Source organism: Cherax quadricarinatus, chromosome 96, assembly GCF_038502225.1.
Source record: "Cherax quadricarinatus isolate ZL_2023a chromosome 96, ASM3850222v1, whole genome shotgun sequence".
Lineage (NCBI taxonomy): Eukaryota > Metazoa > Arthropoda > Malacostraca > Decapoda > Parastacidae > Cherax > Cherax quadricarinatus.
Genome location: NC_091387.1, coordinates 4314362 through 4333318, shown reverse-complemented (window position 1 = coordinate 4333318; position 18957 = coordinate 4314362). Strand labels below are relative to the sequence as shown.

Genomic DNA, 18957 nt, shown 5'->3' with positions numbered 1-18957 from the left:
AACATGTTATATTATACTGCAGTGGGTTAACATGTTATATTATACTGCAGTGGGTTAACATGTTATATTATACAAGTGATATACATAAGAATGTTAAATTATGGTTGATGTGTGTGGTAGTAGGTGTTATGGAAGGCCTGTATTTGGAGTGGGTGGTGGTGGGGGTGTTGTGGGCGTGGTGGTGAGGGGCGTGTAGCCATATTTTACCTTGTGCGAGGGTAGTGGTGAGGGGAAAGGGGGGTGTATGTGGGAGAAGTGTGTGGGTGCTGCTGTTCCCCCTGGGTAGCAACGGGCAGCAGTCAGTGCCCGTGTGACGTCTATGCTGGGTGCCGGCACTCCATCTAGTGGTATAAGTGACGTTAGGGGTGTATAGAGACTTCCTGGGGGTCAGGGCTGGGGATCAACATGCGTGAGCACCACCCAGGGGTGGAGAAACCCCCAGAGGTTCCACCTGGTGAAGACTGTCCTGGGGACATCACTCGTACTGATTCGTATTCACTCACACGGGGTGGGAAACTGGTGTCATCCCATCCTTGGGGCGCCCCCAGGGTACAGGTCCTACCCACCATGCATGTCCTGGACCCCCAGGGCAAGAAACCCAGTGACAAGTGCTCCAGGCCGTGTTCCACGCTAGGCTCCTCATCTTCGGACACTGAAAGTGATTCTGGGGACTCTGATGTAACCTCTGAAGATGAATATGAGGTGAGAGCATGCTTGCTTCCTCCCAGCTACACCCACAACACCATAACAGAAGAGGATGATACTGAATATGACAGCTGTATGCAGGTGAATCATAGTGAAAGTGAAGATGTGAAGGAAAGTGAGACTGGTGGCTGTGAAAATGAACAGCGGTTGCCTGGGGATGGTCACTCTCGTCCCCATATAGCACAGGAGGTGCGGGATGCCCGCGAGGCGGAAAGTGAAGATGAGGGGAGTGAGAGTGAGGATAGTGAGAGTGAGGAGACGGAGAGCACAGTGCGGGCGAGGCTGGAGGCTCACCTCGAGGATCACAACGATACTCTCAGCACTGTGAGTGAGGATCTCAGCTTCGAGGATGAGGTGTATCAGTGTGGCAGTCAGGATGGCGGGTTAGTGGGTGGTTGTGACGCTGCGGGCGTCCCCAGCCCCGCCCACACCACGCCCACACCAGCCACCCACCACCACACTCACGCAGACATGCACAATTCCGCCCACGAGCCGCAAGGAGCAGGAGGGAGACGGAGTACGCCCGAGCCGCAAGCAATCGAGCGAAGAAGAGTAACCTCGGAGGAGCCGCAAGGGACCACAGGTAGAAGAATACCTTCAGAGGACCTGCAAGGCACCGCAGGTAAAATACCTTCAGAGGACCTGCAAGGCACCGCAGGTAAAATACCTTCAGAGGACCTGCAAGGGACCGCAGGTAAAATACCTTCAGAGGACCTGCAAGAGACCGCAGGTAGACGGGTCCCTCCTGAGGGAAAGAGGTGTACACCTCAGAGGGAAGGTGTACGTGCTGGGGTGTTTTGTCTGAGCGGATATCCCAGACAAGGAACTGGAGGCACCCTTGACACGCCCTCACATCTCACACCTTCCACGCACAACTATCTTTCCCAGGCACAACACACTGTCAGGTGTAGCGAGTTTGGAGATGGTGAGAAGCATGACGGTGAACGAGGGCAGGTGAGAGAGCTACAAGTTCCTGGCCTACAATATTCCACTCAGTCTCGCTATAACCATGGGCCAGATATGACTTTCCCACCTAGAGTGGGTTCTCACTCTCGAGCGGCTGGACTACGTGGGCTAGAGAACCCCATAGCACTCAAGGAGCACTCCAGCACCTATGAGAACACTTCAGATTACCACACCCACTGTCTCTCTCTAAACAACATTGACAGCCTCTACCAGCACGGTGTATCGCAGACTTCTTCAGGAGGGAGCAACCGTGAGTTACAAGAATCCAGTGCAACCCAGCAGCAGCGCCGCCCTCATACACAGCAGGTACTGAGCAAGTACCAAGGTGAGCCACAGCAGGAGCCGCCTCAACACAGCCAACAAGTGCATAACAATAGGAAGGACGCCAGCAACGCCAGCAACGCCAGCAGCAGCAGCAGCAGCAACAACACACGTAACTATTATTTTGAGCTCCATTGTTTTGGGAGGATGTGAGGCGTATGTTGTAACCCCTTTGTGTATACGCAGGTGGTGCTAGTGGTGCTACACTATACAGTTACTACACAGTACATGTGCTAGTGGTGCTGCGTGTAGTCAGTAGGTCTATACAACTACTACTGGTGCTACAGTAATTTGCATATTAACTGGAAAATTAATGTTTATTTAAAAGTACACGACATTGATACGACAGATTTAATAAGATATGACTACTCTTTGCTTTTATAAGAATTGTTACACGTTTGGCACAGAATCAACCAATGTTGAACACATTTTGGCAGGTTGTTCATGGTGGTACCAGGTCCTAATAACAATGAGCTTCCCCACAGTTGAACAATCCTGTTTTGCAATCCTGCGTTTCGTTATTGCCATAGATTCTCAAGTGGGCTGAGATCAAGAGAGTTTCCAGGCCAATTTAGAATACTTAGCCCACTCCGAAGAATGTCAACATTTTTCTGGAAGTGTAGCATGGAGTAAGATCTTGCTGGAAATACGCCTTCTCCATAAGGAAAGTCTCTATCCACACTGGAAAGCAAATGAGTTGCCAGGATTGCCTTGTATTTGTTACTGTTCATAGTTCCCTCAACAGCAACAAGCAGTCTAGGGTCTTAGTAGTAAAACTACCCCAAAACAACTTCTTAGGTGGATGTTTTGGCGCTTGTTGAATGTGTCCATTCCGCAGAGGTTCACCTTTGCTTCTTCTCATTACCACTGATCTGTACCCATGTACTTCACTACCAGTGATCTGTACCCATGTACTTCATAATGCTCCACATTTGAAAATATAACTTGTCTCCATTCATCTGTCAACCAACCCTTATGCAGCCGTTTTATCTTCATAGCAGCAGTCAATAATTGTTTCTTTACTGGCTTTCTGGCAGTTCTGCTAACTTCACAGAACCTTCGTCCAACAGTTGAAGAATCATCGTTTACGTCAGCTGAAGCCAAATCTCTCTGTAGATCTTAGCTGGAAATATTTCTTATGATAACCTTGTCATGGTGAGGTGTTCTCTTGCATTTTCTTGCACATCTTCCTCGACTCATCGCTCCACAATCACCAGTATCGTCACCTCTCTTCAGACTCCCACCAGCAGTTGACTTTACTAGGCTCAAATTTTGTGGAGATCTGTCTGATACACAAATCAGCATGTTTACTAAGAAATTCAATACTTGCACGCTACCTAGGTGTAGCATCCATCATGAATTTCAGCAGTAATCATGAATTGATGAAGAGAATTAGGTGAAACCACATTCACTTATGGAGTACGCTTGCAGGAATACCCTTACAGAACAACAGCTGTTGTAGCACTGACGAGTCGCAGGGTAGTGGTAGTGGTGGTATTACTGGTGGTGGTGGTGGTGGTGGTAATGGTAGTAGTAGTGGTGGTGGTAGTTGTAGTAGTGGTGATGGTAGAAGTAGTGCTGTTAGTGGTAGTAGTAGTCTTGGTGGTAGGAGTGGTAATAGTAGTGGTGGTAGTAATAGTGGTGGGGGCAGGAGTGGTAATAGTGGTGGTGGTAGTGGTAGTAGTAGTGGTGGTGGTGGTAGGAGTGGTAGTAGTAGTGGTAGTAGTAGTGCTGTTGGCACTAGTGGTAATAGTAGTGGTGGTAGTGGTAGTAGTAGTGGTGGTAGGAGTGGTAATAGTAGTAGTGGTAGTAGTGGTGGTGGTAGGAGTGGTAATAGTAGTGGTGGTAGTGGTAGTAGTAGTGGTGGTGGTAGGAGTAATAGTAGTAGTAGTGGTAGTAGTAGGGGTGGTAGGAGTGGTAATAGTGGTGGTAGTGGTAGTAGGAGTGGTGGTGGTAGGAATGGTAATAGTGGTGGTGGTAGGAGTGGTAATAGTAATGGTGGTAGTGGTAGTAGGAGTGGTGGTGATTGTAGTGGTGGTGGTAGTGAACGTCTGAAATTTTAAAGATTAGTTGCCAGTAGTGGTGGCACTGCTAGCTCAGTGGTGGCACCGTCATTTCCAGTAGTCTGGGAGTTGGTGGCACTGCTAGCTCAGTGGTGGCACCGTCATTTCCAGTAGTCTGGGAGTTGGTGGCACTGCTAGCTCAGTGGTAGCACCGTCATTTCCAGTAGTCTGGGAGTTGGTGGCACTGCTAGCTCAGTGGTGGCACCGTCATTTCCAGTAGTCTGGGAGTTGGTGGCACTGCTAGCTCAGTGGTAGCACCGTCATTTCCAGTAGTCTGGGAGTTGGTGGCACTGCTAGCTCAGTGGTAGCACCGTCATTTCCAGTAGTCTGGGAGTTGGTGGCACTGCTAGCTCAGTGGTAGCACCGTCATTTCCAGTAGTCTGGGAGTTGGTGGCACTGCTAGCTCAGTGGTGGCACCGTCATTTCCAGTAGTCTGGGAGTTGGTGGCACTGCTAGCTCAGTGGTAGCACCGTCATTTCCAGTAGTCTGGGAGTTGGTGGCACTGCTAGCTCAGTGGTAGCACCGTCATTTCCAGTAGTCTGGGAGTTGGTGGCACTGCTAGCTCAGTGGTAGCACCGTCATTTCCAGTAGTCTGGGAGTTGGTGGCACTGCTAGCTCAGTGGTAGCACCGTCATTTCCAGTAGTCTGGGAGTTGGTGGCACTGCTAGCTCAGTGGTAGCACCGTCATTTCCAGTAGTCTGGGAGTTGGTGGCACTGCTAGCTCAGTGGTAGCACCGTCATTTCCAGTAGTCTGGGAGTTGGTGGCACTGCTAGCTCAGTGGTGGCACCGTCATTTCCAGTAGTCTGGGAGTTGGTGGCACTGCTAGCTCAGTGGTGGCACCGTCACATCTAGTAGTCTGGGAGTTGGAGGCACTGCTAGCTCAGTGGTGGCACCGTCACATCTAGTAGTCTGGGAGTTGGAGGCACTGCTAGCTCAGTGGTGGCACCGTCACATCTAGTAGTCTGGGAGTTGGAGGCACTGCTAGCTCAGTGGTGGCACCGTCATATCTAGTAGTCTGGGAGGCGATGGCACTGCTAGCTCAGTGGTGGCACTGCTAGCTCAGTGGTGGCACTGCTAGCTGAGTGGTGGCACTGCTAGCTAAGTGGTGACACTGCTAGCTCAGTGGTGGCACCGTCACATCTAGTAATCTGGTAGGTGATGGCACTGCTAGCTCAGTGGTGGCACTGCTAGCTCAGTGGTGGCACTTCTAGCTAAGTGGTGGCACTGCTAGCTCAGTGGTGGCACTGCTAACTAAGTGGTGGCACTGCTAGCTAAGTGGTGGCACTGCTAGCTCAGTGGTGGCACTGCTAGCTCAATGGTGGCACTGCTAGCTAAATGGTGGCACTGCTAGCTCAGTGGTGGCACCGTCACATCTAGTAATCTGGTAGGTGATAGCACTGCTAGCTCAGTGATGGCACTGCTAGCTCAGTGGTGGCACTGCTAGCTAAGTGGTGGCACTGCTAACTCAGTGGTGGCACTGCTAGCTCAGTGGTGGCACTGCTAGCTAAGTGGTGGCACTGCTAGCTCAGTGGTGGCACTGCTAGCTCAGTGGTGGCACTGCTAGCTAAGTGGTGGCACTGCTAGCTCAGTGGTGGCACTGCTAGCTCAATGGTGGCACTGCTAGCTAAATGGTGGCACTGCTAGCTCAGTGGTGGCACCGTCACATCTAGTAATCTGGTAGGTGATGGCACTGCTAGCTCAGTGATGGCACTGCTAGCTCAGTGGTGGCACTGCTAGCTCAGTGGTGGCACCGTCACATCTAGTAATCTCGTAGGTGATGGCACTGCTAGCTCAGTGGTGGCACCGTCACATCTAGCAATCTGGTAGGTGATGGCACTGCTAGCTCAGTGGTGGCACTGCTAGCTCAGTGGTGGCACCGTCACATCTAGTAGTCTGGTAGGTGATGACACTGCTAGCTCAGTGGTGGCACTGCTAGCTCAATGGTGGCACTGCTAGCTAAATGGTGGCACTGCTAGCTCAGTGGTGGCACCGTCACATCTAGTAATCTGGTAGGTGATGGCACTGCTAGCTCAGTGATGGCACTGCTAGCTCAGTGGTGGCACTGCTAGCTCAGTGGTGGCACCGTCACATCTAGTAATCTCGTAGGTGATGGCACTGCTAGCTCAGTGGTGGCACCGTCACATCTAGTAATCTGGTAGGTGATGGCACTGCTAGCTCAGTGGTGGCACTGCTAGCTCAGTGGTGGCACCGTCACATCTAGTAGTCTGGTAGGTGATGGCACTGCTAGCTCAGTGGTGGCACCGTCACATCTAGTAGTCTGGTAGGTGATGGCACTGCTAGCTCAGTGGTGGCACTGCTAGCTCAGTGGTGGCACTGCTAGCTCAGTGATGGCACCGTCACATCTAGTAATCTGGTAGGTGAAGCCACTGCTAGCTCAGTGATGGCACTGCTAGCTCAGTGGTGGCACTGCTAGCTCAGTGGTGGCACTGCTAGTTCAGTGGTGGCACTGCTAGCTCAGTGGTGGCACTGCTAGCTCAGTGGTGGCACCGTCACATCTAGTAGTCTGGTAAGTGATGACACTGCTAGCTCAGTGATGGCACTGCTAGCTCAGTGATGGCACTGCTAGCTCACTAAGAAGACTAAGAACTTAATTGACCCAGATTCTAGGATGACCCTAGACCTACTGACCCTACTGTTGTTTTAACCTTCTTTTATTGGGTTACCTGTTATCTGTGGATGTCTTCCCCAGAGGAAGGTCCCGGACCAGACCAGACCAGCCAAGACAAGACCAGACCAGACCAAACAAGACCAGACAAGACCAAACCAAACTAGGCCAGCCAAGACAAGACCAGACCAAACCAGACCAGACCAAACCAGACCAGATCAGACCAAAGAAGACCAGACCAGGCCATACCAGACAAGACCAGACCAGACCAAACAAGACCAGACAAGACCAAACCAAACTAGGCCAGCCAAGACAAGACCAGACCAAACCAGACCAGACCAAACCAGACCAGATCAGACCAAAGAAGACCAGACTAGGCCATACCAGACAAGACCACATCAGACCAAACAAGACCAGACAAGACCAGACCAAAACAGACCAGATAAGGCCATCCAAGACAAGACCAGACCAGACCAGCCAAGACAAGACTAGACCAGACCAAACAAGACCAGACAAGACCAGACCAAACCAAACCAAATCAGACTAGACCAGCCAAGACAAGACCAGATCACACCAAACAAGACCAGACAAGACCAGACCAAAACAGACCAGACCAGGCCAGCCAAGACAAGACCAGATCAGACCAAACAAGACCAGACAAGACCAGACCAAAACAGACCAGATCACACCAAACAAGACCAGACCAAAACAGACCAGACCAGCCAAAACAAGACTAGACCAGACCAAACAAGACCAGACAAGACCAGACCAAACCAAATCAGACTAGGCCAGATAAGACAAGACCAGACCAAACAAGACCAGACCAGACCAGCCAAGACAAGACCAGACCAGACCAAACAAGACCAGACAAGACCAGACCAAAACAGACCAGGCCAGCCAAGACCAGACCAGACCAGACCAAACAAGACTAGACCAAACCAGACCAGGCCAACCAAGACAAGACCAGATCAGACCAAACAAGACCAGACAAGACCAGACCAAAACAGACCAGACCAGGCCAGCCAAGACAAGACCAGATCAGACCAAACAAGACCAGACCAAAACAGACCAGATCACACCAAACAAGACCAGACAAGACCAGACCAAAACAGACCAGACCAGGCCAGCCAAGACAAGACCAGATCAGACCAAACAAGACCAGACCAAAACAGACCAGACCAGGCCAGCCAAGACAAGACCAGATCAGACCAAACAAGACCAGACAAGACCAGACCAAAACAGACCAGATCAGACCAAACAAGACCAGACCAGGCCATACCAGACAAGGCCAGACCAAACAAGACCAGACCAAACAAGACCAGATCAAACCAAACAAGACCAGGCCTCCAGCAGCAACAGCCTGGTTGACCAGGTGAGCACCAGACGAGCCTGGCCCATGGCCGGGCTCAGAGAGTAGATATACTCTCGAAATTCTTCAAAGGTATATCAAAGGTACCAGGCCATACCATAAAAAACCAGACCAGACAAGACCAGACCAGACGATACCAGACCAGATCAGACCTGGGTCAATAAATGAGTGTTAGTGGCAGTCAAGTAGGGTTTGTGTTACGATATTTGAGGAACTACTGTGTATTTGAGGAACTACTGTGTATTTGAGGAACTACTGTGTATTTGAGGAACTACTGTGTATTTGAGGAACTACTGTGTATTTGAGGAACTACTGTGTATTTGAGGAACTACTGTGTATTTAAGGAACTACTGTGTATTTGAGGAACTACTGTGTACTTAAGGAACTACTGTGTATTTGAGGAACTACTGTGTATTTGAGGAACTACTGTGTATTTGAGGAACTACTGTGTATTTGAGGAACTACTGTGTATTTGAGGAACTACTGTGTATTTGAGGAACTACTGTGTGTTTGAGGAACTACTGTGTATTTGAGGAACTACTGTGTATTTGAGGAACTACTGTGTATTTGAAGAACTACTGTGTATTTGAGGAACTACTGTGTATTTGAGGAACTACTGTGTATTTGAGGAACTACTGTGTATTTGAGGAACTACTGTGTATTTGAGGAACTACTGTGTATTTGAGGAACTACTGTGTATTTGAGGAACTACTGTGTATTTGAGGAACTACTGTGTACTTGAGGAACTACTGTGTATTTGAGGAACTACTGTGTATTTGAGGAACTACTGTGTATTTGAGGAACTACTGTGTACTTGAGGAACTACTGTGTATTTGAGGAACTACTGTGTATTTGAGGAACTACTGTGTATTTGAGGAACTACTGTGTATTTGAGGAACTACTGTGTATTTGAGGAACTACTGTGTATTTGAGGAACTACTGTGTATTTGAGGAACTACTGTGTATTTGAGGAACTACTGTGTATTTGAGGAACTACTGTGTACTTGAGGAACTACTGTGTATTTGAGGAACTACTGTGTATTTGAGGAACTACTGTGTATTTGAGGAACTACTGTGTACTTGAGGAACTACTGTGTATTTGAGGAACTACTGTGTATTTGAGGAACTACTGTGTATTTGAGGAACTACTGTGTACTTGAGGAACTACTGTGTATTTGAGGAACTACTGTGTATTTGAGGAACTACTGTGTATTTGAGGAACTACTGTGTATTTGAGGAACTACTGTGTATTTGAGGAACTACTGTGTACTTGAGGAACTACTGTGTACTTGAGGAACTACTGTGTATTTGAGGAACTACTGTGTATTTGAGGAACTACTGTGTACTTGAGGAACTACTGTGTATTTGAGGAACTACTGTGTATTTGAGGAACTACTGTGTATTTGAGGAACTACTGTGTACTTGAGGAACTACTGTGTATTTGAGGAACTACTGTGTATTTGAGGAACTACTGTGTATTTGAGGAACTACTGTGTATTTGAGGAACTACTGTGTATTTGAGGAACTACTGTGTACTTGAGGAACTACTGTGTATTTGAGGAACTACTGTGTATTTGAGGAACTACTGTGTACTTGAGGAACTACTGTGTATTAGACAGGCAAGTGTGTATTATATAGAAACAAGTGTGTATTATATAGAAACAAGTGTGTATTATATAGAAACAAGTGTGTATTATATAGAAACAAGTGTGTATTATATAGAAACAAGTGTGTATTATATAGAAACAAGTGTGTATTATATAGAAACAAGTGTGTATTATATAGAAACAAGTGTGTATTAAAGAAGCCAATGTAACAATGAATTTAAACTGTTTCTTAACTTTAAGACTTACATCGTAGGTCAAATTTCTATCCTCCTCTCCCATCTTATCTTTATCTTCTTTGTATATATAATTTTTGTTGTACATTATATGGCGATATCTTCATAAAAGTTCCGTTTCTCCTGTGTATAGATGGGAGTGTTATTCTGAGAGATGGTAATACCCAGGTGATAGTAACTCCATCCTATGTGATGGAATATGACAGGGAACCAGCCTGTGTGGTGGAATATGACAGGGAACTAGCCTGTGTGATGGAATATGACAGGGAACCCATCCTGTGTGATGGAATATGACAGGGAACCAGCCTGTGTGATGGAATATGACAGGGAACCAGCCTGTGTGATGGAATATGACAGGGAACTAGTCTGTGTGATGGAATATGACAGGGAACCCAGCCTGTGTGATGGAATATGACAGGGAACCAGCCTGTGTGATGGAATATGACAGGGAACTAGCCTGTGTGATGGAATATGACAGGGAACCCAGCCTGTGTGGTGGAATATGACAGGGAACCAGCCTGTGTGATGCAATATGACAGGGAACTAGCCTATGTGAGGGAATATGACAGGGAACCCAGCCTGTGTGATGGAATATGACAGGGAACCAGCCTGTGTGATGGAATATGACAGGGAACTAGCCTGTGTGATGGAATATGACAGGGAACTAGCCTGTGTGATGGAATATGACAGGGAACCCAGCCTGTGTGATGGAATATGACAGGGAACCCAGCCTGTGTGATGGAATATGACAGGGAACCAGCCTGTGTGATGGAATATGACAGGGAACCAGCCTGTGTGATGGAATATGACAGGGAATTAGCCTGTGTGATGGAATATGACAGGGAACCCATCCTGTGTGGTGGAATATGACAGGGAACCAGCCTGTGTGATGGAATATGACAGGGAACCAGCCTGTGTGATGGAATATGACAGGGAACTAGCCTGTGTGATGGAATATGACAGGGAACCCATCCTGTGTGGTGGAATATGACAGGGAACTAGCCTGTGTGATGGAATATGACAGGGAACTAGCCTGTGTGATGGAATATGACAGGGAACCCATCCTGTGTGGTGGAATATGACAGGGAACTAGCCTGTGTGATGGAATATGACAGGGAACCCATCCTGTGTGGTGGAATATGACAGGGAACTAGCCTGTGTGATGGAATATGACAGGGAACCCAGCCTGTTTGATGGAATATGACAGGGAACCCATCCTGTGTGATGGAATATGACAGGGAACTAGCCTGTGTGATGGAATATGACAGGGAACCCAGCCTGTGTGATGGAATATGACAGGGAACCCATCCTGTGTGATGGAATATGACAGGGAACTAGCCTGTGTGATGGAATATGACAGGGAACCCAGCCTGTGTGATGGAATATGACACGGAACCCATCCTGTGTGATGGAATATGACAGGGAACTAGCCTGTGTGATGGAATATGACAGGGAACTAGCCTGTGTGATGGAATATGACATGGAACCCAGCCTGTGTGATGGAATATGACAGGGAACCCATCCTGTGTGATGGAATATGACAGGGAACTAGCCTGTGTGATGGAATATGACAGGGAACCAGCCTGTGTGATGGAATATGACAGGGAACCCATCCTGTGTGGTGGAATATGACAGGGAACCAGCTTGAGTGATGGAATATGACAGGGAACCAGCCTGTGTGATGGAATATGACAGGGAACCCATCCTGTGTAATGGAATATGACAGGGAACTAGCCAGTGTGATGGAATATGACAGGGAACCAGCCTGTGTGATGGAATATGACAGGGAACCCATCCTGTGTGGTGGAATATGACAGAACCAGCCTGAGTGATGGAATATGACAGGGAACCAGCCTGAGTGATGGAATATGACAGGGAACCAGCCTGTGTGATGGAATATGACAGGGAACTAGCCTGTGTGATGGAATATGACAGGGAACCAGCCTGTGTGATGGAATATGACAGGGAACCCATCCTGTGTGGTGGAATATGACAGGGAACCAGCCTGTGTGATGGAATATGACAGGGAACCATCCTGTGTGATGGAATGTGACAGGGAACCACCCTGTGTGATGGAATGTGACAGGGAACCAGCCTGTGTGATGGAATATGACAGGGAACCCAGCCTGTATAATGGAATATGACAGGGAACCAGCCTGTGTGATGTAATATGACAGGGAACCCATCCTGTGTAATGGAATATGACAGGGAACCCATCCTGTGTGGTGGAATGTGGCAGGGAACCCATCCTGTGTGGTGGAATGTGGCAGGGAACCAGCCTGTGTGATGGAATATGACAGGAACCCATCCTGTGTGGTGGAATATGACAAGAACCCATCCTGTGTGATGGAATATGACAGGGAACCCATCCTGTGTAATGGAATATGACAGGGAGCCCATCCTGTGCAATGGAATATGACAGGGAACCAGCCTGTGTGATGGAATATGACAGGGAACCCAGCCTGTTTGATGGAATATGACAGGGAACCCATTCTGTGATGGAATATGACAGGGAACCCATCCTGTGTAATGGAATATGACAAGGAACCCAGCCTGTGTGATGGAATATGACAGGAACTCATCCTGTGTGATGGAATATGACAGGAACCCATCCTGTGTGATGGAATATGACAGGAACCCATCCTGTGTGATTGAATATGACAGGAACCCATCCTGTGTGATGGAATATGACAGGAACCCATCCTATGCCACCCACAAAAGCCCTCTAACACCCAGGATGCCACCCACACCAGTCCACTAACACCCAGGATGCCACCCACACCAGTTCACTAACATCCAGGATGCCACCCACACCAGTCCACTAGCACCCAGGATGCCACCCACACCAGTCCACTAACCCAGGATGCTACCCACACCAGTCCACTAACACCCAGGATGCCACCCACACCAGTCCACTAACACCCAGGATGCCACCCACACCAGTCCACCAACACCCAAGTACGCATAATTACTGATGGCTGAACAGGGACAACCGGTGTAAGGAAACACGCCCAATGTTTCAACCCTTGCCGAGAACCGAACCCGGACCCTCAGAATGTGAAGCCAGAGGTTTGCTTACCAGGCCACGAACCACTAAACTGTGAATTGAGTTCAATCTGGCAGGATCACTCAGCTGTTATTTCTGTCTCACAAAGACGTAAAATAACAGATAAGCATCACAAACTTCTACCTATTTCTTCACATCTTTCTTATTCGTGTATACATTCTGTATACAAGTAGTGGATCCCCGCATAACGATCACCTCCCAATGCGACCAATTATGTAAGTGTATTTATGTAAGTGCGTTTGTACGTGTATGTTTGGGGGTCTGAAATGGACTAATCTACTTTACAATATTCCTTATGGGAATAAATTCAGTCAGTACTGGCACCTGAACATACTTCTGGAGTGAAAAAATATCGTTAACCGGGGGTCCACTATTTAATTACAGGTTCATTAGGTACAGTAGCTTTTAAAGGTCTTGCTCCAGTAGTACTGGAGTTGTAGATGAATGGTTCAGGGAACCGACACGTTGATAAATTAGACACATGTGCAACACTTGGGTATGTTTATTGAGGAAACGTTTCGCCACACAGTGGCTTCATCAGTCCATACAAAGGAGAAATTTGAAGAACAGGAGGAGAATGAGGTAATCAGTCCCTCAACCTTGAGTTGATGTGGTCAGTCCATCAATCTTGAATAGAATACAGCATATGATGAAGCCACTGTGTGGCGAAACGTTTCCTCAATAAAGATACCCAAGAGTTGCACATGTGTCTAATTTATCAGAACTGGAGTTACTATCACCTGGGAATTACCAACACTCAGAATAACCAGTCCCATCCATACATAGCAGAAATGAAGATAAGACCAGCCTAGAGTACAACTAAACTTGTGTAGGAGGAGGATAGAAATTTGACCTACGATATATGTCTAAAAGTAGGTAGATTTATTGTTACAGTGGTTTCTCTAATATACACTTGCCTCTCTAATATACACTTGCCTCTCTAATATACACTTGCCTCTCTAATATACACTTGCCTCTAATATACACTTGCCTCTCTAATATACACTTGCCTCTCTAATATACACTTGCCTCTCTAATATACACTTGCCTCTCTAATATACACTTGCCTCTCTAATATACACTTGCCTCTCTAATATACACTTGCCTCTCTAATATACACTTGCCTCTCTAATATACACTTGCCTCTCTAATATACACTTGCCTCTCTAATATACACTTGACTCTAATATACACTTGCCTCTCTAATATACACTTGCCTCTCTAATATACACTTGCCTCTCTAATATACACTTGCCTCTCTAATATACACTTGACTCTCTAATATACACTTGCCTCTCTAATATACACTTGACTCTCTAATATACACTTGCCTCTCTAATATACACTTGACTCTCTAATATACACTTGCCTCTCTAATATACACTTGCCTCTCTAATATACACTTGCCTCTAATATACACTTGCCTCTCTAATATACACTTGCCTCTCTAATATACACTTGCCTCTCTAATATACACTTGCCTCTAATATACACTTGCCTCTCTAATATACACTTGCGTCTAATATACACTTGCCTCTAATATACACTTGCCTCTCTAATATACACTTGCCTCTAATATACACTTGCCTCTAATATACACTTGCCTCTAATATACACTTGCCTCTAATATACACTTGCCTCTAATATACACTTGCCTCTAATATACACTTGCCTCTCTAATATACACTTGCCTCTCTAATATACACTTGCCTCTCTAATATACACTTGCCTCTCTAATATACACTTGCCTCTCTAATATACACTTGCCTCTAATATACACTTGCCTCTCTAATATACACTTGCCTCTAATATACACTTGCCTCTCTAATATACACTTGCCTCTAATATACACTTGCCTCTAATATACACTTGCCTCTAATATACACTTGCCTCTCTAATATACACTTGCCTCTCTAATATACACTTGCCTCTAATATACACTTGCCTCTCTAATATACACTTGCCTCTCTAATATACACTTGCCTCTAATATACACTTGCCTCTCTAATATACACTTGCCTCTCTAATATGCACTTGCCTCTCTAATATACACTTGCCTCTCTAATATACACTTGCCTCTCTAATATACACTTGCCTCTCTAATATACACTTGCCTCTCTAATATACACTTGCCTCTCTAATATACACTTGCCTCTCTAATATACACTTGCCTCTCTAATATACACTTGCCTCTCTAATATACACTTGCCTCTCTAATATACACTTGCCTCTCTAATATACACTTGCCTCTCTAATATACACTTGCCTCTAATATACACTTGCCTCTCTAATATACACTTGCCTCTAATATACACTTGCCTCTCTAATATACACTTGCCTCTAATATACACTTGCCTCTCTAATATACACTTGCCTCTCTAATATACACTTGCCTCTAATATACACTTGCCTCTCTAATATACACTTGCCTCTCTAATATACACTTGCCTCTAATATACACTTGCCTCTCTAATATACACTTGCCTCTCTAATATACACTTGCCTCTAATATACACTTGCCTCTCTAATATACACTTGCCTCTAATATACACTTGCCTCTCTAATATACACTTGCCTCTCTAATATACACTTGCCTCTAATATACACTTGCCTCTCTAATATACACTTGCCTCTAATATACACTTGCCTCTAATATACACTTGCCTCTCTAATATACACTTGCCTCTAATATACACTTGCCTCTCTAATATACACTTGCCTCTAATATACACTTGCCTCTCTAATATACACTTGCCTCTCTAATATGCACTTGCCTCTCTAATATACACTTGCCTCTCTAATATACACTTGCCTCTCTAATATACACTTGCCTCTCTAATATACACTTGCCTCTCTAATATACACTTGCCTCTCTAATATACACTTGCCTCTCTAATATACACTTGCCTCTCTAATATACACTTGCCTCTAATATACACTTGCCTCTAATATACACTTGCCTCTCTAATATACACTTGCCTCTCTAATATACACTTGCCTCTCTAATATACACTTGCCTCTCTAATATACACTTGCCTCTCTAATATACACTTGCCTCTCTAATATACACTTGCCTCTCTAATATACACTTGACTCTCTAATATACACTTGCCTCTCTAATATACACTTGACTCTCTAATATACACTTGCCTCTCTAATATACACTTGCCTCTCTAATATACACTTGACTCTCTAATATACACTTGCCTCTCTAATATACACTTGCCTCTCTAATATACACTTGCCTCTCTAATATACACTTGCCTCTCTAATATACACTTGACGTTCTAATACACACTTGACGTTCTAATACACACTTGACGTTCTAATACACACTTGACGTTCTAATACACACTTGACGTTCTAATACACACTTGACGTTCTAATACACACTTGACGTTCTAATACACACTTGACGTTCTAATACACACTTGACGTTCTAATACACACTTGACGTTCTAATACACACTTGACGTTCTAATACACACTTGACGTTCTAATACACACTTGCCGTTCTAATACACACTTGACGTTCTAATACACACTTGACGTTCTAATACACACTTGACGTTCTAATACACACTTGACGTTCTAATACACACTTGACGTTCTAATACACACTTGACGTTCTAATACACACTTGACGTTCTAATACACACTTGACGTTCTAATACACACTTGCCGTTCTAATACACACTTGACGTTCTAATACACACTTGACGTTCTAATACACACTTGACGTTCTAATACACACTTGACGTTCTAATACACACTTGACGTTCTAATACACACTTGACGTTCTAATACACACTTGCCTCTCTAATACACACTTGACGTTCTAATACACACTTGACGTTCTAATACACACTTGACGTTCTAATACACACTTGACGTTCTAATACACACTTGACGTTCTAATACACACTTGACGTTCTAATACACACTTGACGTTCTAATACACACTTGACGTTCTAATACACACTTGCCTCTCTAATACACACTTGCCTCTCTAATACACACTTGACGTTCTAATACACACTTGACGTTCTAATACACACTTGCCGTTCTAATACACACTTGACGTTCTAATACACACTTGCCGTTCTAATACACACTTGACGTTCTAATACACACTTGACGTTCTAATACACACTTGCCGTTCTAATACACACTTGACGTTCTAATACACACTTGACGTTCTAATACACACTTGACGTTCTAATACACACTTGCCGTTCTAATACACACTTGCCGTTCTAATACACACTTGACGTTCTAATACACACTTGACGTTCTAATACACACTTGACGTTCTAATACACACTTGACGTTCTAATACACACTTGACGTTCTAATACACACTTGCCGTTCTAATACACACTTGACGTTCTAATACACACTTGACGTTCTAATACACACTTGCCGTTCTAATACACACTTGACGTTCTAATACACACTTGACGTTCTAATACACACTTGACGTTCTAATACACACTTGCCGTTCTAATACACACTTGACGTTCTAATACACACTTGACGTTCTAATACACACTTGACGTTCTAATACACACTTGCCGTTCTAATACACACTTGACGTTCTAATACACACTTGACGTTCTAATACACACTTGACGTTCTAATATACACTTGACGTTCTAATACACACTTGCCGTTCTAATACACACTTGACGTTCTAATACACACTTGACGTTCTAATACACACTTGACGTTCTAATACACACTTGACGTTCTAATACACACTTGACGTTCTAATACACACTTGACGTTCTAATACACACTTGACGTTCTAATACACACTTGCCGTTCTAATACACACTTGACGTTCTAATACACACTTGACGTTCTAATACACACTTGACGTTCTAATACACACTTGACGTTCTAATACACACTTGACGTTCTAATACACACTTGACGTTCTAATACACACTTGACGTTCTAATACACACTTGACGTTCTAATACACACTTGACGTTCTAATACACACTTGACGTTCTAATACACACTTGACGTTCTAATACACACTTGACGTTCTAATACACACTTGCCGTTCTAATACACACTTGACGTTCTAATACACACTTGACGTTCTAATACACACTTGCCGTTCTAATACACACTTGACGTTCTAATACACACTTGACGTTCTAATACACACTTGACGTTCTAATACACACTTGCCGTTCTAATACACACTTGACGTTCTAATACACACTTGACGTTCTAATACACACTTGACGTTCTAATACACACTTGACGTTCTAATACACACTTGACGTTCTAATACACACTTGACGTTCTAATACACACTTGACGTTCTAATACACACTTGACGTTCTAATACACACTTGACGTTCTAATACACACTTGACGTTCTAATACACACTTGACGTTCTAATACACACTTGACGTTCAAATACACACTTGACGTTCTAATACACACTTGACGTTCTAATACACACTTGACGTTCTAATACACACTTGACGTTCTAATACACACTTGACGTTCAAATACACACTTGACGTTCTAATACACACTTGACGTTCTAATACACACTTGACGTTCTAATACACACTTGCTTTATTTATATGCTTCTTAATCCCGCAGTATCTGCTGTCGAGCCTAGGAGGCCTGGTCTGAGACCAGACCTTGGAAATAATTCCCAGAACCCTGGTCTGAGACCAGACCTTGGAAATAATTCCCAGAACCCTGGTCTGAGACCAGACCTTGGAAATAATTCCCAGAACCCTGGTTTGAGACCAGACCTTGGAAATAATTCCCAGAACCCTGGTCTGAGACCAGACCTTGGAAATAATTCCCAGAACCCTGGTCTGAGACCAGACCTTGGAAATAATTCCCAGAACCCTGGTCTGAGACCAGACCTTGGAAATAATTCCCAGAACCCTGGTTTGAGACCAGACCTTGGAAATAATTCCCAGAACCCTGGTCTGAGACCAGACCTTGGAAATAATTCCCG

At 45.2% G+C, this 18957-nt stretch overlaps 1 protein-coding gene across 9 annotated transcripts in view; it reads left to right on the top strand.

Annotated features, from left to right (window-relative positions):
- The first annotated feature begins 271 nt into the window (after positions 1 to 271).
- The window catches only part of LOC128701729 (Liprin-beta), a 144086-nt gene continuing 125400 nt past the window's right edge, over positions 272 to 18957 (top strand). For 3 of the 9 annotated variants that reach the window (XM_070105026.1, XM_053795609.2, XM_053795610.2), the window contains exon 1: positions 281 to 2104. In XM_070105026.1, the coding sequence (XP_069961127.1) occupies positions 406 to 2104 (1699 nt within the window). In that variant the 5' untranslated portion in view covers positions 281 to 405. Of the gene's footprint in view, positions 2105 to 18957 lie in introns of all 9 variants that reach the window. The other 6 variants (XM_053795615.2, XM_053795611.2, XM_053795617.2 and 3 more) reach the window with 4 other exon arrangements.